Raw genomic sequence first — 24,308 nt, 5'->3', positions numbered from 1 at the left:
TGTTTTCTCCCTTTTTCTCTGTGTTCTTAAAAAATGTTCGTCGACACGCAATTCAGAACTTGCTTTTTATTTCTCGTTCGCCGTTTTTAATCGAAGCTTTTTAGGCACCGTTCAAGACTCGATCCGAGGAAAAATATTAAGAATAACAAATCTTACGCTCCTATGCTTATGGCCTAACGAGCCAATCGATCTCTCCCTTTCTCCCCATCCCTTTTTTATTTCCTCTCTAGCTTCCTTCGTTCTTCTCTTTCCTATCTTTCTTTTTCTTTTTTTTTTTTTTTTATTTTTATTCATTCATCTTTTCGCTTCTCTTTGCTCTTGGTTTAACACTCTCGGGTTTATCGTAGACCATACCGGTGTTAATTAAATCGTGTGTACGTGTGTGTACGCGCGTACGTATGTCCTGTATACTTTTTACGCGTTTGCGAAAAGTTAGATTCTGTTTTTACCTATTAAAAGTGGCAACTCGAACAGAAATCAGTGGAATACTTTCGACGACTGGGGAAGACGTTAGAAACGGAGGTCTCTGAAACAGGACGCAACACGCGACAAGTTGTACCAAGACTTCGTTTAGAAAAATATCGGTGCACTTCGAACGAAAAATCGTCCGCAACACTGCACAACGGAGAGGGTCGCTTGTTTTCAACGTGTCTCGCGCGGTATCGCGTGTCCATGACACTGCTTGACTATATAGCTTCGTTTTAATTATTCATATGACATAATGGCATCAAGGTGTGTACATTATACTAGCTTTAATGGCTGTTTGATTAGAAGATTATGTTATTTGTTCGTGATAAGTCTCTCGAGGCAAGTTCGTATAATTACGTACGTAGAAACATGGGAAGGCCTTTCTCGAATTATCCGATCGTTAAATTGTTGCCACCTATCTTATTCGAAATTTTATTTTTTAAACGCACAATCGTATTTTACGTAGAGCAGATTAGTCAAAGATTAATATTCGCGTAATATTTAAAATAGAACGAAACGTATCTTCAAACGTTGGTCGACGTACGACCTTGCTATGTTTTCTTTGCAGGGAACACCCGCGTTGAAAATCGCGATACGAAACGCACCAAGAGGCTTGCCCGAACGTTCATCCGAGGCTAATTCCACGAGAAGCATCAATTAGCGGAAGAAATATCGCGTGTTACTTTCGCCTACGTTGCATCGCCTCCACGATAATCCATCGTCAATGTTTGAAAATGACGGTTCAAGATCCCCGAAAGTATCGTCGAGGCGGCCACGGTCGCGTTTTCATTCGTGCAAAGAATTGTATTATTCGTCTCCTTTTATTGCTATGTTTTCCCGTTTCTCTAAAAATCGCAACGAACTGAGGAAATTCGATTTCTAAATTGCGGATATCACGAGGGTCGCGTGACTTCAAAATACGGGCTGCTTGTTACTGAATCACGGATCGTCCCTGAACAAGCATCGTTCCGTTCGATACACGGAACTCGTCGAAGAACGTGCGTAAGAAACGTGTGGTGGAAAATAAAAGCCAGTACTAGAAGTGCGTGTCTCTCTTATTCGTCGTCACATCAGAAATCCCAGGTGACCTTATATGTATCTTATATCGTGGAATCCGCGGCTCCTAGTGAAAAATCCTACACTATTTTTATTTCGCAGGCCTCTATAAGACTTACTGGTAGCACGATAAACCTCTATAAAAATAATAGCTATCCTACGTAAACGTATTATAAAAATAAATGGCATTGTACTCTGCTAAAGAAGCAAAATGGTACAGGCGCAATGTCGAGCGACGCGAGCATCGTTTTTAATCATTTTTAATCTTTCTCTTACTCCTTCTTTCTCGGCTCGTCATCACCCCTTCCCTCCCACTCTCGATTCTTTTCGTCTTTCACCTCACCGCTTTTTTGTATTCATCCATCACCTCACACCCCTTACCACCTTTTATCGTTTCCCTCTTTTAAAAGATAGACCGACCATAGACCTCGATAATAAATCGAGATTGATTTCGCTCTTATTAAATTCGTATACCATCCGTTCCCCTCCCACCCGATTCACGTGGCCCTTATCAACCGAACTACTACTCCTCCTCCCTCTTTTCCCTTCCACCGGTCTTCGCTGATTAATCCACCTCTAATCCCCCGCACCTACCTTCCACCCACCGCGAAAGTCGATTTAATTACATCACGCGCTGCTCGTACCAGGAGACGAGCGAGAGTATTCAACGTCCGAGCCAGGGCTGCGCGGAACCGAGTATCACAAATGTGTATATAGGGCCGAGATCAGCCTGCACGATAAAGCACCGACAAAAGTGTTCGAACCCGGATCAGGAACTGTTTCGAGTCTCGAGCCGTACGTCTACATCCAGTCGACAAACATAAAAGCAGACGATGGCTTTTATTACTTTATTATTAGCCTAATAACCCCACGATAATGCGATCCTTCCCGTTTCCATTTCTTTCTTTCTGTTTAATCGTATATTCTTTTAATTTAATCAAGAAATTTGCATCTTTCGTTTGATCTTTTATTAATATACGTTCTTAGTACCTTTACACCTTCGATAAATGCATCGGAATCTGATTTGCATGGATCGCAGAATCGTCCCATATCTTTTCACTTTCTCGTTCCGCGTCTATAAATTTGATCCAGACCTGTATCGATCGTTTCGAAAAATTCTGATTCGAATCGTAACTTTCGGTTGCGCTTCGTCGTTATCAACGCGTTCAACGTGTACACTGTCTATCTCGTTAAGAGCGTTTCCTTAAAATTTCATAACGATAGTGCGTACTTGGTCGTGGTAAGTAGGATAGGAATATGGTTGGTTTATTGCTCGTTACTTTTATATACGGTTCATAGTGTCGAACAGAATTTCGAATAGGACGAGAGAAAATATGAAACGTGAAAATAGTAAGAAAAGCAAATCGAAGCGAGTAAAATCGAACGATCAAGAGATTTGCAAGATTTGCAGCTTTGCGGTGTTGGAAAATAAATCTTCGCTTCGCACCTGAATCACTCGCGGAGTATCCTCGCATAGATCGAAAAGTGCTCCTATCGAACGTAACGTCGTATCGCGATATCTAACGCAGATTTGTCCACCATTCTCCAGCTATTACAACCAGTTACGTTCATCGGGATTCGACGAAATCTACCGATCACCGGTAGAACACGGTGCGGTCTAACGAATCTCCACACGGCTCGTATTTCCTGCGAAGAATTCTCAATCCACTCGATTTCTCGACTGACCGATCTTTCTTGACGACGAACACGGAAACGAGCGGATAAGGGAGAAAGGAAAAAAAGAAGAAAGCAAATCGAAACACGTACTTTGAGATCTTTCGCAAAACCTTCACGTCGATCGTGAAGGAATTGATAGAGTAGAGATATGTAGTGATAGTAGAATAAATTGTTAAATACCAATGGACGAATTGTACGATCATGATCATGCGAAAAATCGAACAACCGAACCGAAGACGTGAAAGTCGATCGTATGGCAGGCTGTTTTCTTGTGCATATCGTCCTGACTCGAAAATGTCTCTGTACAATACGTTCGTCCACCTGTAGGGTCCTGCAGTTCGAGACACAGTTTAACGACAAAATCTAACTGCGATGGTCGATCAGAGTTTCAGGTAGAAAATGAAAGATTTCCTTTCCAGACACTGCCCGTCTCGCGACTCTGTCTTTATCATTTTCGGATTTCGATCGTTTGCATAAAATGTTTGTTACGTCGCGTACTATTTATCACAAATCGAGCGACGATTTTAAACCTCGTTAATGGTCTTCTAATTCTTTCGTACGCTTCTCTTCGTTGAAAATAGTTTGTCGGTATAAATCGCGGTATTAAAACGATCTAAATCAATGTCGGTGATGGAAATTTGTACGACGATGATGATTTTCTCTTACAGGACATTTTGGACCGATATCCCTGACACGTTATTTCTGATAAACTTTGTTAGGTCGTATAGAGTATTCGTTCGTGTATATCTACGAATAAAATGTTTATAAATGTTTGTCATACACGTGTATGGAAAATTCATCAAAATCAACGAGAAATATCATTAGATAATGTGCAGCTTTCCGATTACAATTAGTTTTATACCGATCATTCGGTACATATCAGCCACGTTATTTCTGCCTTCTTTTTACACACATTTGATTCTTTCTTTTTTGATAATATGAAAAACTAAATTGTACTTTTGAACAATTTAACACTAGAACTACGATAACTGCAATGTATACTTGAGTATATTATATACATATATATGCACATAAGAGATTATGTAAATAAATAAGTAAATACATATAACTACAAGCTTGCCAAAAAAGCATCTGCTTGTTGTTAGCAAAAACAAAAAATCTGAACCCCGTCACATCGTCGAATATGGTAGTTCTAGTGTCAGCGTTTAATTTTCCAATCGAAATACTACGATTTGGAACAATTTGCTCTCGTTTAAATATTCGCGTAAAAAGTTTCTTTGAATTGATATTTCCTTCAAATTGGTCAATTTCTTCGTATCCAATCAACTTTCTTTAAATCAATTCGATTATTTAAATCAACGTATTTTTCTTTCGAATCTTACTCGAATCGCATGCAAAAGCTCGTCTAATAACAAATAGAACAGAGTATATTTTGGTAACTCTACGACAATTATGATTCGAGTGTCGCGTAGAAACAACCCTTTTTAAATACTGTTATTTTTTCTTTCCCTTATTCTTTTCTATTTATCATAAAGACAGTCTATCGATGTCCGTTTACTCAATGTTTCGCGAATAGAAATGTTAATTATCATTGACGATTTATGTCGTTTGACGAATAAACGTTGCGTCTAGCGACAAATTTTGCTTGAATTTTATGCCATCGAATTTTGCCATTCTACAATGAAAACATTGAACAGTGAAATTCTCGGTACAAAAGGACAAGCGCCGGACGTTATTTATGAAAACGTATGGCTATTTGAAAGTACGTATCGAGCATCGCGGACGTGTGTTAAAAATAAAAATTCTAAATATCTCATCTTAGATCATGGGTATTTTTGAGTGCTCAAAATTACACTCGACTCGTCAAAAATTATAATTCTAATCTTTTCTCGGACGATTAATTTTTGCTGTTTATTTCGAATTTCCCTTTTCATAAGAATACACATGTATCTCTGTATCGCAAGATGACGAATATTATAAGTTTGATCTTAAATCGAACTAAAACTTTGAATATTTCTTATCCCGTAAGTACGTTTCGATCTCGTAATTATAAAATATTTAAAATTAACGTAATAAAGAAATTATAAAATTGAAAATACTTATCGAGTGATAGGAGATTTTGAGAACTTGGTTGGAGATTTATTTCGTAATAATTGAAAAATCATTTGACAAATAATTTATAGCGTTACGGAAGGCGTGTTAAACACGATACTGTAATACTTTAGACTACATTAGCCCAGTCGTACGAACGTGTTATGTAAAGGTATCATTAAGGTAGTAATAACCCTCAATTGGTACTATAAGGTCAAAATAAACCACATTGCCTTTTCAAAGCATCGTGCTCGATATACAGGAACTTTAAACACCGTGATATTATTATTAATTCCAAATAAATATAATCATTTGACGTAACTACAATTAGATAAAGGAAAAGTATATTTTAAGTACCAATTGAGATTAAATATAACTTTCATAAGTTAAAAAATTGTATAAGATAAAAATTTTAGGATATGGATTAGATCCTCGTACGGAATGTATCCGATCGAATCGGATAATATTCCTTAATAGATAAATAAACTAACACATAATAAATACGTAAATAGTTTTAATGTCAAAAAGAAAAAAAAAAACATATATAAAATTATTTACTAGCTGACTCTTTAAATTTTGATCGGCTCCCTAAAATACTTAAGTCGAATTTACAAAAATCCTTGAATCTTTCAAATACCCATACATCTTTGCTTTGAAATCTTATTAGCGTGTCGACATTCATGCGTCGAATATGCAAATATATATTGTACGTTTGAAATAACCTCTATTTGAGGAAGTAGTCGTCAAGAAATCGTTAGAAAACGCACGATTTACTTCGCGAGAAGGCAAATCGTGAATCGAACGGCGCAAACGTCGTTAATATTTAACAGATGGCGAAAAAGCGTCCCTTTGGACACGGTTTCAAAGACACGAGTGAGACGAACCAATCCGCATGCGTCGAGATTTCGAATGAGAAACATAATACTGACACAGGCGAGCACGAAATAATAATAATAATAATTATAATAATAATGATAATGATAATAATATAATATAATATAATAATAATTATCGTGATAACGTATGTACATTTAAATCGTCAAATGAGAACGCAATTTTAATCGCATACAAATGAAAATATTTTCAACAAATACGTACATATGTGTATATATATATATACACATAGATACATAGATATATGTATGGTATACATATATATATATATATGCATATATAAATTATAGTCACCTTTTTCTTTTTAGAACGGTCATGTAAAAAATATCGTGGTTCGATAACACAATAATCACATTGCACGGAATATCGCTATTCCTGAAGACACCCATATTTCACCACTGCCGATAGTAACATTTTACTGACTTTCCTTTTTCGATTCTCCTTTGGAGCAACAATTAATAACTCGTTTCGAACAATTCTCGTATACAAATGGCGGTGATCGTGTTTCGTCGATGCGTTCTCCAACGCGTATTACCGCGAAGAGAAGTTGACGCGAGGAATCGCAGCACAAAATTGTTCCGCGTTTTCGTATAAAAGAAGAAGAATGAATCGATACATCTACGTCGCTACTTTCTCTAACTTTTCGATCGACGAATCTTTTTCTCTCTACACATATAAAAAAAGAGAAGGGAAGATGCAGGAACACAAAAAGAAAAAATAAAGAAAAACGACAAAAGGAAAAACGCGAGCGACAACGATTCAAGCTTCGTGACACCGAAGAAGCGTGTTTTAAACGACGAAATTTTTAACAGCTCGGACACTCGGCCTCTCGCGTTCACTCGCGGTAGAACAATATAAGAAGAAGAAGAAGAAGAAGAACGACGAGAAGTTTAAGACTATATACACAGGTCGTGGATACAAGAGTAATACTTTAAACGTTAAAAATTCGTTTCAACGAACGAGAAAGACAGAAATAACGAAAAAGGGAGGAGAGAGAGATCGATGCTAAGAGAGAAGACTCTCGTTAAACGAAAGAAGACAGGTTCGCGTATTATAAGAGACGGCTTTTTGAAGAATGCTGGTTCCGCGTATAACAAAGAAAATTCTAAACCGACGACGACCTCAAGAGATTCGATTGAAAAATAGCTACGTGTAATCGCTTAACTACGCGACTTCTCTAGAAGGTGGGTGGCACTTCTACGATATACTATACGATATCTGTCTATTTGTCTCTCTTGTTTAATCCCCCCCTCTCCCATTTTGATTCCTTTACAGGTCAACTACATATAACGTGTATACATATATATGTATATACAAAAGCTCGACCAGGAAAATTTTTGCGAGGAACACATCCGTGAGACCAGTCACCTTCGACCTTTCCCTTCCTTTCTATTCTCAGCTATACGCGAAATTAACATTCCAATCGTGTGTTTCTCGCGTCCTAACGAATAAGACAAAGAAAACTAGCAAGAAAGAAGAACTAACAAAATAGAAGAGAGAAGGTAACAAAAAGAAGAAAAAAGTAAAAGAAAAAAGATGCAGCGTATTTCTATGTGATGTACGATGATACCAGGCGCGAGATGTTTTTTAATTAATTCATCCACGCCCTTTGTCTCTCTGCCATTCGTCCACTGTCCTTTCCTTTACCCTTTTTTCTCTTCTTTGTTACGCTCTTTTCCATCGATCTTCTTCTTGTTACTTTTCTTTTTTTTTTTCCCCAATTTTTTGGTTTACTTTTTTAAATTTTCTTACATATTGGTCCGACGCGTGCTCTTTCAAAGAAAGGACCTATCTTCCTCCCTTCTTCTTATGAAAAATACACGGATCTTTGATATACACGTCACGAACGAAAATAAGAATTCTCGTGTTACGTACTAACTTACGTCCGCGGAATGGCGGTCGAAATTACTGAGATCGTTAAACTGATCCGGAAGATACGAGGTTTGCGCGTTTCGATGCTGGACAACATTCCTGACGTATCTACCAACCGTGTTACTAGAGTGCGTTATGTGAAACAGTTCTCGTCGTTTTTCATCCGTACAAACAAAAAAGAAAAAGAAAAGACAGGTTCGTCAAGTTCGCACGATACGGTACTGTACAGTACTATCGTTGAGAAATAAATCGACATTGTCGATCGAGCGACTGTTGTTGGTTCGTCGTTTTCTAAAATCAAAAACGTCAATTTTCTGCATCGCCTTTAACCATTTACGAAAATAATCGCTCATTGTTAAGATTTAACGTTTGACGAAAATGTAGAAATACATGATGCCAAAATGAAGCAGGAGATTCTCTGATTTAAAATTTCAACTCTTATGCTATAAGGGTACAAACAAGAAATAAATTCAAGGGTGAGCCGATGATGAAAACAAAGAAAAGAAAGTCAACCCTACAAATTTTCCATCAGCACGTCCATTTATACAAAAGATTTGAACGCAACGTGTCAGGATAAAAATTGCTCGACATCATTCCTGTAGTACAGTTCGTCAATGGACGAATATTTTCGTGAAATCTTGCGAGATTACTGATATTTTTTTATGTTATATCATTTTTTATTATTATTATTACACGTAATACTGCTACTAAACGTTAATCTCCGATTCATCACCCTACACAAATTTCACGCAAATAAACTCGATCTCTTAAACCTAAACAACAAACGAAACTTCATAAGAATAATTACATCTCTCTATAAAAACCAAAATGCTACGTGAAAACAACTATAAACGACACACGTAAAATCTATTCTCACAAGATCCTTCACACGGTACGCTTCACGAAAATGAACGATGCAACGATACAATACGGACAATCTGAGATAAAATCCGAGAAAAAAGAACGGATAGGGGGCAAAAAAAAAAAGGACAAACTCACGACGCTATCTCAAATAACAAAACAACTCGCAGGATACTTGAAACGAGCGAGCCTCGTTATATTCTATCATTTCCTTCGAACCTTTCCTCTTATTTTCACGTGATGATACGTCAGCTTGTCCAGCACCGGAAAGGCACGTTTAATAGAAAAAGAGATAAGAATGAGAACACCGGGAGAAGAAAGTGTAAATAGGAATAAGGGACGAAGAGGAAAGAAAAGTGGAAGGAAGAAAGAAAGAATAGAAGAGATCGAGAAATAAATGAGAAGTATAGAAGGGACAGAAGTGGAAATAAGAAAAGAAGAAGAGAAAGAAAAATAGAGATCGGAATGAAAAATCGACCGATCAATTCGGAACTGCAACTTCTTTTTTTTTTTTACTAGATATACCTACGAGCTTATCTACTGTGTACCTTACAATCGTAACAAGCTACAAAATACGTTATCACTATACTAATTAGGAGCTGCGCGAACATATGCACGGAGGCTTTATTAATCACAGCTTTAGTAGTACGATTAGTATCTCATAGAGCTGTACAATGACTAGCCAACATGAAGATCATCGCTTTTTCTCTCTCTCTCTCTCTCGTTCTCATTGCACCTAAGAATGTCGAACAGAACTTTGTCCTATCGCCTTTCTCGCATCAATACAAATATATACGTATACAAATATTACGTGCGACATTCGCGTGTACCTAAAAACCAACGGAAAGAAAAAAACGCAAGGCGAAAAAAGAAAGACCGTTCCTTTTCCTCTCTTTTTCCCTTTTCTTTACTTTCGTTTCTTTTTTTTTTCTTTTTTTTTTGTGTGTGTGTGTGTGTGTTCTTTCTTATGTTCGCAAGCGTTTGCGAGTTAAAAATCAGTCTTGCCCGGTGACTTCGAGTCTCGTTTTAAATCAAAAGCCTCAGGCATACGCGCGCAGAGAATTGTTCTTCCTCTTGTTTTCAGCGTGAAGACAGAAAGGATCGCCGAGACAGACCCTACGATATACAAAGGAGTTCGAGGCACGCTAACGCGAATATACTTTTCTCGCTCTCTCTCTCTCTCTCTCTTTCTCTCTTTGTTCCTTTCTTGTCACTTTTTGAATCATATCTACGTTTTGTCTCGTTCCTGCTTTACCGTTCCGTTCGTTTCTTTTTTACTTCGCGATTTTCTTTCCCTTTCTTCCCCGTCCTACCAATTTTTACTCTTCGATTCGCTTTGATCGACTTGGAAAACTCGCGTGTATACTATTTCTTTCTTTTTTTTTTTTGGCGCTGTCGATTCGAAATCGCTTGGCGCGTGCACGCGTGCGCGCACACGCCATTATCTATTTTCGTATATCGTTAAAACAAACATACACACCGTACTGGACCGTGCGCGAAATTTTTCAAATGAAACGAAAATTCCTTCTCACGTTTTTTGTTCGTTTTCTTTCCTCTCTTTTCTTTTGACTCGCGGCTGTCATGGTTCCCCCGTTTGTTGTATCTAAGCTTTGTGGCGTTAACGTTGAAAAGATCGATAATAATCGTAATAATCAGAACGTTAATAATATTCAATGATAATAGCGATAGTAGTAATAATAGTAATAATAATCGTAATCTCTAAAAACTAATATCTAACAGTAGTCAAAAAGAAAAATCAACAGCCCTGCTATTACATTCCTAGTACTTAGTACGATCTGCACATCCGCTCATCGTTTTATAATACATCTATATGTATATGTATACGTATGTACAATATGTACCTTGTGTGTACAATACACTTCGATATGTGAAAAGTAAGTACACCTATGGAACTGATTCATAAGCTGTACAATAGTCCTACATGATAAAAAGAGTACCGACACCTTCGGACACGTTTCTAATTCGTTTAGACACGCACAAAGATTGGGCACGTGGAAAAATTAGTTCGAAGGGATACGATTAAAACGAAATGTCACAGAGAAGGATAGAAAAGAAGAAGATGACGAGGAGGAGGAGGGGAAGGGGGAGAAGGAGAAAGAGGAGGAAGAAGAAAACGAAGAAGAAGAAGAAGAAGAAGAAGCAGAGTAGAAGGACGAGTAAGAAGAAGGACAAGAAAGAAGAATAAAATAATAAAATAACCACGGTTTAAGGCTAAAGAGAAACCATGACGACTGGGATTATAGGTCCTATCGACACACGCGGTATGCATGTTGCTAAAATGAACTAACGTTTGCGTGTTTCTAATAATAATAATAATAATAGTGGTGGTGGTAGTGGCGGTGGTGGTGGGGTGGTAGCGTTAGTGGTAGCAGTAGTAGTAATAATAGCGAGACTAATATATAGCTGGGGAAATGTCAGTGGTAAAATGGTAGTGGAGGGAGGATGATAGTATTAGTAGAAGTAGTAGTACTAATAGTGTGGTAGTGGTAGTAATAGTAGTGATGGTGGTAGTAGCAGTAGTAGTAGTCGTGGTAGTAGTAATAGTAGTAGTAGTAGCAGTAGTAATAATAGTAGTAGTAGTAGTAGTAGTAGTAGTAGTAGTAGTAGTAGTAGTAGTAGTAGTAGTAATAGTAATAGTAATAGTAGTAGTAGTAGTAGTAGTAATAGTAGTAGTAGTATTAGTAACGGTAATGTTCCTGTTTTTTATATTTGTTTGTTTGTAAAAGTAATAGTAGGGTGTCTACCAAACACCTTCGGTAGAGACCAATGTCCTTTAAATTCTGATAGCTACATCGCTCCGTGACATTGCTTTCTTTTTTTTTTTTTATATTTCCTCATTTTGATATCATCAAAATAGTAAACCAATAGTTTAAACATTGTAGTTAATAATTACTATCTATATCACAGATCCAAGTGACTAAACTCCTTTAAAAATATAATATAAATATGTGTATGTGTAATGGTTCGCGCATAATATATATACACACATAGATATATATATATATGTATATGTACTCGCAGATGTGATTGGAAAACAGGTAAATCAAGAAGTGCGGAAACTTGGAAAAACTCGCGTAGAAACGTACGCGCGCGCGCGTTAGTTTATGCTAACATCGATATACCACGACAGATTGGTAAAAAGAAGGAAAATCGAACGATCGTGGAAACGAATCGATTCGTCGATCGTGTGGTGCACGTCTCTTTGAACGGTGCTATTTCATTCTCGTTAAAATACGCTTATCAGCGTCCGTATTTAGATAATCCATTAAATGGACCGAGAAGTATGTAAGTGAGATAGACACGTGCAAAACGGTAATCAATTCACAATTGATCCACTCCATTGTTAAAAGATCGAAATGAAAATTAGTCGGTGCGTAAAAATTGTTTAATATCAACGATTAATCGACGATTGTGATTAAGCATCCGTCGTGATCCAGAAAGTGGATGCTCTTTAGGCACTTTGTTCAACCAGCACCATTAAACGAGACGCGATCAAAGAGTCCGCGTTTCGGGCGAATCGTCACTCCGTTCGTGGTAAAAATCGTGATTGCTGGCATAAACTGACTTACTCATTGTTGCGTTGAATATATTCGGGGTACGGGATGGGAGAGCTGCTTGTAGTATTCGAGTACTGAGCGTAGAGATACAGAGCAGGGTGAAGCCCTGGCGGAGGAATGCCGCGATGCAGTTGCTGCGATTGATGATGCGACTCCGATGAATCTATGGGGGATGACGATATTTGCGGATAAAGTTGGGAGTTGAGGCTATCCAGCGAACTGGAGGAACCTGTCGTTTGGTAGACACTCTGCGGTGTGGTGTGCTCGTGAGACACTGGTGAATTAAGTGTGAACGGCGAGGACGCCGAGGTGGGACATACTACTTGCTGCGGTGACTGTTGATGTTGCGGTAGGGACTCGGACACGTTGTCGTCTAAACACTAGTTGGTAGTCTGCGGATGTAGCAACGGTAGAGGAAGTTGAAGATTGTTTTGCTTGGCTAAACTCGCGATCTCAGCCGCGATCCCTCCTTTCGAACCTGCTAAGCCGTCCAACGAGGAAGGTCCTTCGCTGTAGCGTAAATCGCAAACCGGACTCTCGAAACCTGTACCTGGAGTGCCACCACCGGTACTCTGGGGCGTAGATGGATTGTGATTCGTACTGCTTTGATTCATGTCACGATGTACTCGATTTTGGTGTCGTATGAGATAACTATCGCGTACAAAGGTACGTCCGCATATGTTACACTCGTACGTGGTACTTGCAGTATGGGTACGGATGTGTATTGCGAATTGACTCTTGGACGTGAATGTGAGAGAACATCTGTCGCACACCAACGGCTTTTCGGCAACGTGACTCCAACGGTGTGCCGTCACGTAGCTTTTCACTGCAAAACGTTTTTGACAAATGTCGCAGGCATACGGCCTTTCTCCTGTATGCACTCGTTTATGAGTATTAAGACTGCTCTTTTGAGTAAACCTTTTCAAGCACAGCTCACATTGGAAAGGTCTTTCTCCTGTGTGCGTCCTCATGTGCACTTCCAAGTATGGTTTCCGACAAAAGCTTGCTTCACATACCGTACAATGATATGGTTTGTTGCCTGAATGAAGCTTCATATGTACATAGTACGACGAAGCAGAGGATAGCACCTTGCCGCATACCTTACAGGGCTGTGGCTTTGACCGTGAACCCTCTTTGACAGTTTGTTGTCCAGTAGATTGACGGTTTGGAACTTCTTGTTGCACAGTCTGACTCTGCTGTTGTTGACCCTGTTGTTGCGTTTGCTGTTGACTCTGTTGTTGAGTTTGTTGTTGACCCTGTTGCTGACTTATTTGTAACGTAGTCTGTTGCTGGGGTTGTAGGTGACCTTCTTGCTGAGAAAGGTCTTCACGATCATCCGACAAATTCACCATAGAATTTGAACCATCTGAACGGCTCGAAGCAACAGAATAAAACCCCATGGGTTCGCTTTTAATTTGTTGTTCAAACATGGATGTCATTATATCAGTCTGTTGCTGCTGAGCCAGCTGTTGCGATTGTGGCTCCTGCTGCTGCACTGCTTCTTGATGGGGGAGCAGAGTCAGGTTGCGCTTGACAAGCTGCTCATATCCTGCGTACCAATCCACCTGCATGACAGGGAATGTCTATAAATCGCCATTTATGACACTCGTTATGGCGGAAAAATTTTCAACGATGTAGATACACTCTTAATTCCGGTATCATGCATGTCCGACTCTTATATACGCGTGTCAGGTTAGACCAATTGCTTTGACATTTATCTTTGACAAGTGACAGAAGGTAACTGGATGATCAGCTGATTGCATAACTTTTACGCGAACCACTCGAAGACGACACGATGCCGTCGTCAACAGAACGTAACCCAGCAGTGAGCAACACGGGCAACTCTATTTTTAAAAAAGCGACGGAAGAAACGGCGGAATATTTTGACTGCGAAACCGGATTCTTCGTAAGCGCTTCGCAAGTGGGGGTCGCTTTTGCCATAGCCGAGGAAGAAAGCAGCATTTTACGAACCTTTGCTATTGTAGTGGTCCGGGCTAGGGTCGAAAAACGTCACGCCTCATCGAGCGCACGCCTCCCGTTCTCGAGCGGCTTCACGGACAATCGCGAAACATTTCTACGGCCAAATTGTTTTTCTCCGACACAAAATATAAGATGGCTGCTACTATATTTCACGACCGTCACCTATATACACTCGTACAAACACACGCACCTAAGTACCGACCGACGATATTCGTCAACTTTTCTAATTGGCTGCCCTTCTTAAACCGCCAATATTACGCTCTACCACGACCAACATCGCACTTCCAAAACCGCTGATTGGATCGATCTTTCACAAAGCTTTATTCACCTGTTTGATTTTATGCATATTTCATGGACAAACTTTCTCTATATAAAGAACTTTAATCCCTTTAACGGTTCACCCATTGCGCGTTAACTCAGTGGGTATTTAGCCAAAAAAATATCATAAGAACGTAAAATGTTTACGCAGATATTCCAATCTTTTATCTCGTTTCTATTAAGTCGAAAATTTATATCCATCTCGCTGAGAGATAAAATACTTCGTTCAAGAATTTCAAATCTAACTAACAGCAGACTGAACAAATATATAGATAATACGATATAGATATGACGCATTTAAAAGTAAAAGTTGTATACTGTGTAATAACAATCACATATATATATATACACATATACATATATATATATATATATATATATATATAAATTTTGGTTTTATATATATATATATATAACCAAAATTTAATAAGAAAGAAATAATTGTTTATCAAGTATTAGAATGTTATAAAGTAGTAATTTGAAATACTATTTCTTATTGTTGCATTAATTCGATTTAATAAAGCAACGTTGTAAATAAGTGTATCTCGTTTCAAATATTTACGTGTTATATTAAATTAATTGTGCGCAGTATTTTAGTTCACAATACAATTACTAAACGCGCCTTAAGTGACGACATTCTAGGAACTCTTGGGGCCTATCAAATGTAATATTGAACCACTAATAGAGGAACTGCTACTACCCGAATATAATGTTCCTAAAAAAAGCAGGCAACCAACTCGAGAATTTGTATCAAAAGTGTTAAAGAGACAACCCATTTATAAACTTTATAAACATTGCTGCCCTCTAAGTATTTTTCGAAATTCATTAATAAAATATAAAGTTTAATATAGAAACTAAACAGTGGTGTATCTGATTCCGATATACAAAGCTCAACAGATAGGTACGCTTTATATAATATATAATTCGATAATTTATATATATGTATATGTTACAATATTAGTTCTTTTGATAATATTCCATAATGTTAATAATAATAACCTCTATTTGAAATTAATATATCTCGTACACACCTACTGTAACTTTAAAAAGAAGTATAACCGTTTCAATTTCAGCATAATATAACAGGTGACCATAACTTTTAATTCCTATATTATCGTAAAATAAAATTTGAACTTGATAACAATTTAATTTTAATTCATTGATAAATTCGCTGATTTCTATATGAAACTTTTAGTTCCAAAAATGGCTGTATCGTCAGAAAGCGTAATAAGTCCTGGCCTGAATGATCCTGTAACCAAAGCAGTAGTAGATAATATAATGGGAAATTTACCTACAAAGAAACCCCCTGTTCGATGTGATGATTGTGACCTTTCATTTACCAGTCAAACAGTATTAGATACACATTTACAAGGAGCACGTCATGCTAAACAGGTTTGTGCAAGTAAAGCAACGAATCATACTATACTACTATAAGACACTTAAATACAGACATGAAAAGTTGAAGTATGAGGTAACACACATGCAATAAAAAGAATCATTCATGAATTTTAAAACATATATAAAACAAAACAACATCAGATCAGATAGAGACATATGCTTGTTTTACAGATTAGATCCAAAAATATAATGGCATCTCTTGAAGAAACCAAAGTAGCATTTACAAAAGACGAAGAAACAAATGGATTGAAATGCAATGTGTGTAATGTGTGTCTAAACTCAATACAACAACTTCAAACACATTTAAATGGTATATTACGAAGTAAGATTTATTTCATACCTTTGTATGTTTTTAATGTATTAAATAAATTTTATTTTCTATAGGGAGCCGGCACAAAAAGAAAGCTATGAGAGGTAATACACGTTATATGGTACGAAAGCCGCTACCATATGGGCTTAAATGTAGTCGCACTTTGTGTATGGATAAAGTAATAGAAAAGAATGTTGCTGTACTAATTTATTCTTTATTGTTATTTACATTTGCATGCTTAACACTGCTGCTTACTTTTGCTTTCCACTTGTTTTTATGAGCTAATAGAGACTTAATTCTGCCTAAAAGCTTTCATTTGCCAATCAATATGGAAATGCTTGGTGATACTTTCATGTTCGTTATAATTTATACATCATAATTTGGTATTTATTTATTAGTTATTTATTTATTATGTTTGTTATTTATTTCAACCAAATTGAAATTGTATATTTATTGTTTATTACTGATTTGTCTTTGAGTATATCGCCACAAAATAATAACGTGATAACGAATTGATTAGTTACATATTATAATTAATAAAATTAACATTGTTTACAAAATAATTTGGCTCCTTTTCAGTTTCACTGTATCCCTTTCAGTAATATGTAATGTGCAAATGCATTTTGCTATTTCTTACATTTCTCTTTTACTCCTATCCTTAACTTTCTTCTATAAAACAATAACTTCAAATAATCCAGTGTTTAAATCATAATAGAATTAAAATCAATTATTAGTTCCTTGTACAAAACCATTTATTAACTACATTTCGTTTATGTTCAATAGCAGGTATAAGTTGTAATACCTTTCCCAATTATGTAACACAAATGAGAAATCAAAAATTTTTATGAGAAAGTTTACATAAAATAATATATTATAAATACATTTTTTTATTTTGAAGAGGTAAAATTTACTATGCACATACATATACACATCATTAAAATCTTATGGTGGTCTTTTGTTAATAATGTTTGTATTAATGGTTGCTTTTTCTATGGCATGAATGTAGTGTTCAAGCTGATTTATTATCACATATAACCGCTTCAGCGGTTGTGATACATAGATAGTGTTGATCGCACATTGATGCTTAGGTGGGTGGACTGACAAAGATGTTGGCAGTTCAGTGACATCTGCAACTATGAATATCCAAGAAAACACTGTGTCTAAAGGCGTATCGCTTTCATGCAGCATGTGTAATAAAATCTTCAACTCTCAGATGCAATACAATGTGGTATGTTATCAGTAATAAGGTAAATAAATATTACTAAGATTTTAATGATATAATTTATGTTTAATTGTAGCATATAACATCGAAAAAGCATACTGGTAAATTGAAACAAGCTAGGACTCAAAAGAAAAAAAGATTTTTGCCATATTGGAAAAAACCTAAGCCTGGTGTAAATCCTAAGAATTTTGTTCAATCGCTATCAAACAATTTTGTACCCGGGGGTTTCACGAATCAGACATAGGAAAATAACGTAATAAGATGAATATCTCTATTTTAATACACATATGAATTATTTAAGTACATGTTTTGTTCTTTCCAAGAAGAATAATTCATTCCAAGTAGGATCATGATTCTTTAAACGACGAAATTAATTTGATATTAATTTTGAACATTAAGTGACATTCACATATACGAATAAGTAAATACACAATGTTATATATAATTTTGTAATTCATGAACATTGGAGGCTCTGCCACGTTAAGATATAAACCTCTCTCTTTGCACTATTTCTTCAGGATATAATATAAATATACATATAATTGAAACACAATTAGTTCAATTGGAAATCACATGTAAATTTTTGTCAGATGTATTTAATAATTAAGGAAAGTTTTAAAAACAAATTGTACAAAGTGCCGATGTTGGATTAAAAACTAAGATATGTTTAAAAGATTGACATTGTCTTTGATATTAGATGAAATAGTGCAAGAAGGTACCGATGTAATGTATGAATGTATATATGTTCATTTAAAAATTAATGGAAAAATATATAATGTTGTAAGTAATAATAATTAATAATTTTTTATTAATCCTACAACATAAAAATTTTGTTGTCGACATTCCGTTTTCTTTTCAATGCGTTATTGTAGTTTCAGGCTGAAATTCAGATATACGTAATGTAAACCTAAGTTAACAAGGAAATATTTCATTTATATTATTTTAGCATTACCTGTGTGGTATACTTGCTTAATAAACGACGCATTTCTGCATTCTGTTTTCGTAACGATTGCGTCTCAGCATTTAATTGATGCCTTTCCTTTAGCACTTCATAATACTTTTTAAGACCAATCAATAGATTATCCCATAGTCTTTCTTTATCTTTCGGAAAAATATTCCTATATCGTTCCCAAAAATCAGTTATATCGTCGTCCGTTATATTACGTGATATCGTGACTTTCTCTTTAATTACTTTTTTATCAGGTGATACCTCTTTCTTAACGAACTCGTATCTTTCCACAAATTCTTTTAACGCACTTGAGACAAATTCAGTTTCAATTGTCAACAAATGGCCTTTATCGCAGGTTAATGATCGTTTTGGTTCGCCATCTGCTACAAGAATAAAAACTAATATAAACAATTGTAGTAACATAATAACTGATAATTTACTTTCATTGAATAAATATCGCTGAATTTTTGGCGCGATTTTCCCAACAAATAACAACAATTCCGACAATAACAATAAGATTAATGAATAACAGAAGCAAATAAATGGATTACTTATTTTGATAAATTGGTAATATTGAGAAAAAATTTGAATAGATCAATTTCAGTTACGTACTGTCAGTAACTTCGATAATGCCTTCAGATACACAAGTCGATACAACTTCTGTATTAACAGGCGGTGTTTCGGTCGAAGGAACGCTTCTATTCATAACAATGTCACTTTCATGACCATCATCGTGTAGTTTTTCACAACAAAGTACTTCTTCCATAGCTGCCACTAACTTAGCTTCTTCCGTATTAAGTGTATCGCTGCCACAAACATCAGAAATAGTGGCTCTGAAATGTTTATTATTGATATATTTTATTACAATTAACGTCAATTTTATGACTTTCCCTTTAAGATCAACGATATATCACGTACAGAGACGAAGAACTTTCCGTAATTTCTGCAGACTGTCCACAAACACTTGATGTGCTTATAGTTTTAACCGCGCACGTGGCACAATGTGCATACGGTAAGAAAAAATTCAATAAAAATTGAAGTTCTTCTTCGGCTGTAATTTTCAGAGCCTAAAAATTCAATTATGTTTATACCTAACTTATAACAACACGATAATGTTATTATTTATATGGAAAACATCACCTCAAATGCTTTATCCAATCGAATCAATAGCTTATCCTCTTCTGTGTAATCGGAAAGTAAATTCTTCAAAGTGTCTTCGATAAGGTAATCACAGTGTTCGGAAATTAATTTAAGAATATGATTTAATAAGCGTCGTTCTAAATTAATTTCTTCTAAGGTAGTCGTTGGTTTATATGATTTAGATATTGTTTTTCGTTTTTTGGCTTCCTCTTGTTCTTGAACGAAGATCAAAGAAGTTTACAGATCTTACTGATTTTTTAAATAAATCATTCTTTAAGTAAATTTTACCTGCTTTCAAGGCACACATCGCTCCGCAATACGACGGTAATTCTTCCTTTTTCAATAACTTTACCTCCGGTGGTTGCCACTCCATTATTAACAATTGTTCGTGTATAATTCTATCTGCCGTTAAAATCTGAAATATACAATCACCGAACCAGACTATTCCCATTAATTACACATTGTTATCGTACCTTATCGACTAATTCGTTCGCAGTTTCGATATTCATGTCCCAAATTTGCATGTACTTTTTATCGTTGATGGCTGTGAGATGGTTCGACTTTTCTTCCAAGTCTAGTATAGCTGTATGCGACTTTAGTATTTGATTCGTGATTTTTTGGATTTCCGCCCTCGTCGACTCTTCCAGCGCACTGTAAGTCTTCCTTAAATTATTAATAACATCCTGAAGCCTGAAACGTAAATAGACCCGTTCGGCTCACTCGACTGAAATTATCAGGACGAGTAATTTAACGTTGCCACGCACTTGTTAATTTTTCTTTTCTGTTGATTCTTTACGATAGTATTCTCTTCGTCTCGCCGTTTCAGCACCGCATAATTATAATCCAATTTCTCGGTATTCATCATACAGAAAGCTTTCATATTCTGTATCTCTTGTTGAAGATTCTGTATCTCTAACTCAAACATAATCTTTTGTTTCCTAAACTCTTCTTGATGCTGTATCATCGCTTTCTGCATTTCCTCTTCATACTCGCGCATTACTTCCTTCCTTTTTTTCCTCGCGTTGAATGTATCGTCATTGAGCTGCTTAAATAATACATTCCACTTTTCCAAAGAAGATTCCAAAAGTATTTTCCGCTCCATTTCGATGACACTTTCGATCAATTCTACCTCGCGGCGATAAGCTTTGCTCATTATTCGTATCTAAAGAAAACATTTTGCATGTATCGGTTGGAAATGTATAAAACAAAAGGCTTCGAGACGCGTATTACTCACTTGGTTTTCCATCCTTTCGATAAGCAAATCAATCTCCTCGTTCTGTTTATTTACATCCTCGGCGTACTGTAGATCAGCGTTATCAAGTTCTTGTTTCAATTCCGCGATCAACGCGTCCTTCTTCTCTAAGATTTCGAGACACTTGGCATTTTGACTCTCCAACTCTTCGTGAATATCCAGCGGATGTTTCGATGCAAGTATAACAGGCCATTTTTCCGTAATCTCGCGATATTTCTCCGTGCATTTTTTATCTTCCTCTTCCAGTACCTCCAATAATCTTTCTCTCTTCTCTCGCATCTCTTTTCGTCTTTGCAGTTCCTTCGCGTCATTCGCCACTCTGATGCCTGTAACCTACATCACGTGATAAAACATCGTTCGTTAACTCGCGATTCTTACGTCGAAGCAATTACGAGTTATCATCCTAATTGGTTACTTGTTGACTCGAGAGAGTTTCAAGTGTATTTTCTTGAAAAATAATTATTTGCTATTCGAATCGCACATACATACCACTTCATCGCCTTCTGCGGCTAATTTGTCCAAGGCTTCTATGCTATCGAGTATTTGCTTCTCGATAGGAGTTATTTCCTCGATTTCTTCATCTTGATCTTTTATCTGTCTAACATCGGAATAGTGTTAATTCTTTTGACTCTCTGAAGCGGTATCTATGAGATAAATATACTTTTTCTATCTCTGCTATCGGAATTACGAATGAAAAATGCGTGTTCCTCGATATTTCGAAAATTAAAGCTAGGTCGTTTATACGCATAGGCTGCGTATCTTTTAACGAACGATTTAACTATATAAGTAGTTTTTCAGTGTATCAATCTGTTCGAAACATATATGAAAGAGATAAAACGTATATCGATTATTTTTCACGCCTGTTTCTACAGATTGTTAATTCTTATATATGTAAATTTTTTAGTACATTTTAATATATCAATATATTTGTTAAAGCAAAACCAAAAAATGTAGATACGTACATCTAGGAATTTTTAATTAAAATCCTCCTGTAATTTCAAGTCGCTACAGTTTTTAATTTAGATTCTAGTTGTTGTATTTTTAATTTAGACCCTTCAATAATGTTCAAAATTATAAAATTATGTAACATTTCAGCTAATTATGTATATTATGTTCTGTGTTTTTAATTAGTCTTTGGTTGTTAAATTACCGTGGATGTACAAATGTATGTAAATACACTGTATCATCTGTTCTCATCGTAAGCAGCATGAAAAGATTTTGTGTAATTATGCAAAGATTATTCGCAACTATTGTCCGGTGTTCCTTAAATTTTCTGCGTTTTCATGGCCTTTGTTACATGGCATTGTAGACATAAGAAAATTAAATCAAAATATACTAACCAACAACTATTCCGCTTTACCAGTAAATTTAACCGATGTACGACCAGTTTTAGATTGCTGATCGTAATCGATGCTGCTGCCTAACAGTTTTATATATTATCTGACAGCTAATTAGTTATTTAATAATTAGCCAAATAAGAGGTAACAATTGATTTACAATTTTGCCCACATCTACATACATACGCTCAGAATATATGAAAATATGATCGAGTTCATTGTTATTTATTATCTTTCTTCTACTATCGTTGAAAGAAAATGTATGGTATTAATATATTTACAATATAAGATACTTTTATTGAAATGTTATACGACCCTTACTTATCTCGTGCTTGTATACGTCGTTGTATACGAAGTCTGCGTGCCAACTTCCGCTCGTTTGCATCGTACGATAAAATAGATGGTTCTTCTGTATGTACTGTAATTTCTGAACGTTTATCTTGCAATGACATGTTTCTTTTACTTAGATGCGCGATAATATACGTGAAAAAATATATGACTAAGATTGAAATTAAGAAATTAATACTTATATATCTTAAATTATCTTCGTATGAATATTAAAAATAGACATACTGCGAAAAAGGTTAGATATTATGGATGTATAAGAACTGATAACCAAAGATTGCAATTACGTGCTTACATAGAATAAACAATTTTGTTTGTTCGATACGAAATTATTTTACTCGTGCTTATTGTTGGTAGGTAATAAGTTTGTAATATTTATCTTTCCTACAGGTGGCACTGAGTGTACGACTGTAAGATAATTATTAGATTGCTTCATTGGAGGTTGTCGCCACCGTCACTTATGCCGTCTTATGCAATTAAAAAAACAATATGTCTCGATAAATAAAAGATAAATAAAAGATATGTATATATATATATAACGCAAACAAAGATATAGTTCTAAAATAATCCAATCGAGGTTCGGTAAATTATACGTCGCAAAATCAAATTGCAAGTATACCAAAATACAAATTCATTGTTATCGACATTTTTCACATTATTCATTCTAACACTTTAATTGCTCTTGCAGTATTTAATTTTTGCACTACTGTTTTAGTAATTAAACTAGTATCTTGTAAAAAATTTAAACTTCAGGAATTCTTTAATCTACGCCGTTTATTACTATTCATTTGAGGTAAAGAAATATAAAAAAGTAAAATGTTTGATATTTTTACATGAATCTCTTATTGTTTCATTGTATTTTATTCGTTAGTCATTATAAATATATATTTATATTGAAACATTAAAAATAAGTGAAAGATTTAAGACGTAAATTATATAGAAAAAAATTATAGTAAATACATTGTATTATAACGTAAACTCATAAAGTCTTATTTAGTAATATAATTTGTGAAAAGCCCTCATAATATTTTATTGTACTACAATACCATTTACAATTTAATACAGAGAACATCTTTATGTATAGGTATATGGGTACTGTACGTTAGAAGGTGCCTATAAATCACCGGTACAGAACACGCAATAGGCGTTTCTCGTTCAAAGCGTTCTCAACTACAAAACAGTCGTGAAACTGCCTTCGTTTTCGGACGAAGCAATTCGAGTGCAACGGAAATCGCTTTCTCTAGCCTCGATGACGTACTTTAACCGACAAACGGATGTTTGATATTGTCGCCAATAGAGTTAATGTCATACGAACGAACCGTTGCGAACCATTAAAAGAAGGTACGACACGTAAAAGACAAACGAACGATACGTCTCGTGAATTCGCAGCACTAGATCGACGCCATGAATCTACGACTTCGACGCGATTTTAGCGGAAACAAGATGGAGCATGGCCAGGTCTGGCTCAATGCACTCCGGTGCCTTATACCGCTTCAAAACGTATTATTCCCCTATCTCGATTGAACTTTGAATACGATACTAGCAAAAATAAGTGATAATTCAGTGAAATTAAATATATACGATTAGAAATACAACGCA

The 24,308-nt window shown here is 35.8% G+C and overlaps 4 protein-coding genes and 1 long non-coding RNA gene across 16 annotated transcripts in view; 2 read left to right on the top strand and 3 right to left on the bottom strand.

The window, feature by feature from the left end:
• On the bottom strand, positions 1-2,937 carry LOC138179612 (uncharacterized). The gene is made up of 2 exons (XR_011173089.1): positions 1,427-2,937; positions 1-1,392 (listed from the first exon to the last, which is right to left on the bottom strand). It is a non-coding gene; the product is annotated as an uncharacterized LOC138179612 (long non-coding RNA).
• Positions 2,938-10,248: 7,311 nt separating this feature from the next.
• On the bottom strand, positions 10,249-15,006 carry LOC138179858 (zinc finger protein 25). Of its 2 annotated transcripts, XM_069113055.1 has the most exons (2): positions 14,430-15,006; positions 10,249-14,023 (listed from the first exon to the last, which is right to left on the bottom strand). In XM_069113055.1, exon 2 carries the CDS (start codon positions 13,895-13,897, stop codon positions 12,839-12,841), a length of 1,059 nt encoding a protein of 352 aa, XP_068969156.1. In that variant the 5' UTR covers positions 13,898-14,023; positions 14,430-15,006; the 3' UTR covers positions 10,249-12,838. The 2 variants fall into 2 exon arrangements, with proteins under 2 accessions (XP_068969156.1, XP_068969155.1); XM_069113054.1 differs by lacking the exon at positions 14,430-15,006 and having other exon boundaries at positions 10,249-14,029.
• A 362-nt stretch (positions 15,007-15,368) lies between these two features.
• On the top strand, positions 15,369-17,930 carry LOC138179863 (zinc finger protein 346). Of its 2 annotated transcripts, none has more exons than XM_069113061.1 (6): positions 15,369-15,657; positions 15,952-16,148; positions 16,326-16,464; positions 16,539-16,568; positions 17,553-17,692; positions 17,763-17,930. In XM_069113061.1, exons 2-6 carry the CDS (start codon positions 15,960-15,962, stop codon positions 17,928-17,930), a joined length of 666 nt encoding a protein of 221 aa, XP_068969162.1. In that variant the 5' UTR covers positions 15,369-15,657; positions 15,952-15,959. The 2 variants fall into 2 exon arrangements, with proteins under 2 accessions (XP_068969162.1, XP_068969163.1); XM_069113062.1 differs by lacking the exon at positions 15,369-15,657 and adding an exon at positions 15,692-15,842.
• Positions 17,931-18,471: 541 nt separating this feature from the next.
• Positions 18,472-24,018, bottom strand: LOC138179857 (dynein regulatory complex protein 1). Of its 6 annotated transcripts, none has more exons than XM_069113050.1 (11): positions 23,968-24,018; positions 21,517-21,621; positions 21,010-21,360; positions 20,540-20,937; positions 20,249-20,465; positions 20,064-20,190; positions 19,776-19,990; positions 19,554-19,702; positions 19,248-19,468; positions 18,639-19,018; positions 18,472-18,565 (listed from the first exon to the last, which is right to left on the bottom strand). In XM_069113050.1, the coding sequence occupies exons 1-11, from the start codon at positions 24,016-24,018 to the stop codon at positions 18,542-18,544; spliced, it is 2,238 nt and encodes a 745-aa protein (XP_068969151.1). In that variant the 3' UTR covers positions 18,472-18,541. The 6 variants fall into 6 exon arrangements, 5 of the variants coding, with proteins under 5 accessions (XP_068969151.1, XP_068969150.1, XP_068969149.1 ...); XM_069113049.1 differs by lacking the exon at positions 23,968-24,018 and adding an exon at positions 22,686-22,991 and having other exon boundaries at positions 18,639-19,015; positions 21,517-21,625; XM_069113048.1 differs by lacking the exon at positions 23,968-24,018 and adding an exon at positions 22,686-22,990 and having other exon boundaries at positions 21,517-21,625.
• The window catches only part of LOC138179856 (protein split ends), a 119,938-nt gene continuing 119,547 nt past the window's right edge, over positions 23,918-24,308 (top strand). For all 5 annotated transcript variants that reach the window (XM_069113042.1, XM_069113044.1, XM_069113043.1 and 2 more), the window contains exon 1: positions 23,918-24,050. The gene's annotated coding sequence lies outside the window, so the exon portion shown is untranslated. The remainder of the gene's footprint in view (positions 24,051-24,308) is intronic.

Source organism: Bombus flavifrons, chromosome 5, assembly GCF_040668555.2.
Source record: "Bombus flavifrons isolate JBK064 chromosome 5, iyBomFlav1_principal, whole genome shotgun sequence".
NCBI classification, from domain to species: Eukaryota; Metazoa; Arthropoda; class Insecta; order Hymenoptera; family Apidae; genus Bombus; species Bombus flavifrons.
This window is presented reverse-complemented; position numbering and strand designations above follow the sequence as displayed.

Excerpts from the sequence above, each read along its gene's own strand:
- LOC138179858 (XM_069113054.1), bottom strand. The coding sequence starts at position 14,029 with ATGCAGGTGGATTGGTACGCAGGATATGAGCAGCTTGTCAAGCGCAAC.
- LOC138179863 (XM_069113061.1), top strand. The coding sequence starts at position 15,960 with ATGGCTGTATCGTCAGAAAGCGTAATAAGTCCTGGCCTGAATGATCCT. Across the intron at positions 16,569-17,552 it reads CAAAAAGAAAGCTATGAGAG|GTGGGTGGACTGACAAAGAT; the intron begins GTAATACACGTT and ends ATTGATGCTTAG. Across the intron at positions 17,693-17,762 it reads CTCAGATGCAATACAATGTG|CATATAACATCGAAAAAGCA; the intron begins GTATGTTATCAG and ends GTTTAATTGTAG.
- LOC138179857 (XM_069113048.1), bottom strand. The coding sequence starts at position 22,816 with ATGTCATTGCAAGATAAACGTTCAGAAATTACAGTACATACAGAAGAA. Across the intron at positions 20,466-20,539 it reads CAGAAAAGAAAAATTAACAA|GCTTCAGGATGTTATTAATA; the intron begins GTGCGTGGCAAC and ends TTTACGTTTCAG. Across the intron at positions 19,991-20,063 it reads GATGTGTGCCTTGAAAGCAG|AACAAGAGGAAGCCAAAAAA; the intron begins GTAAAATTTACT and ends TCTTCGTTCAAG.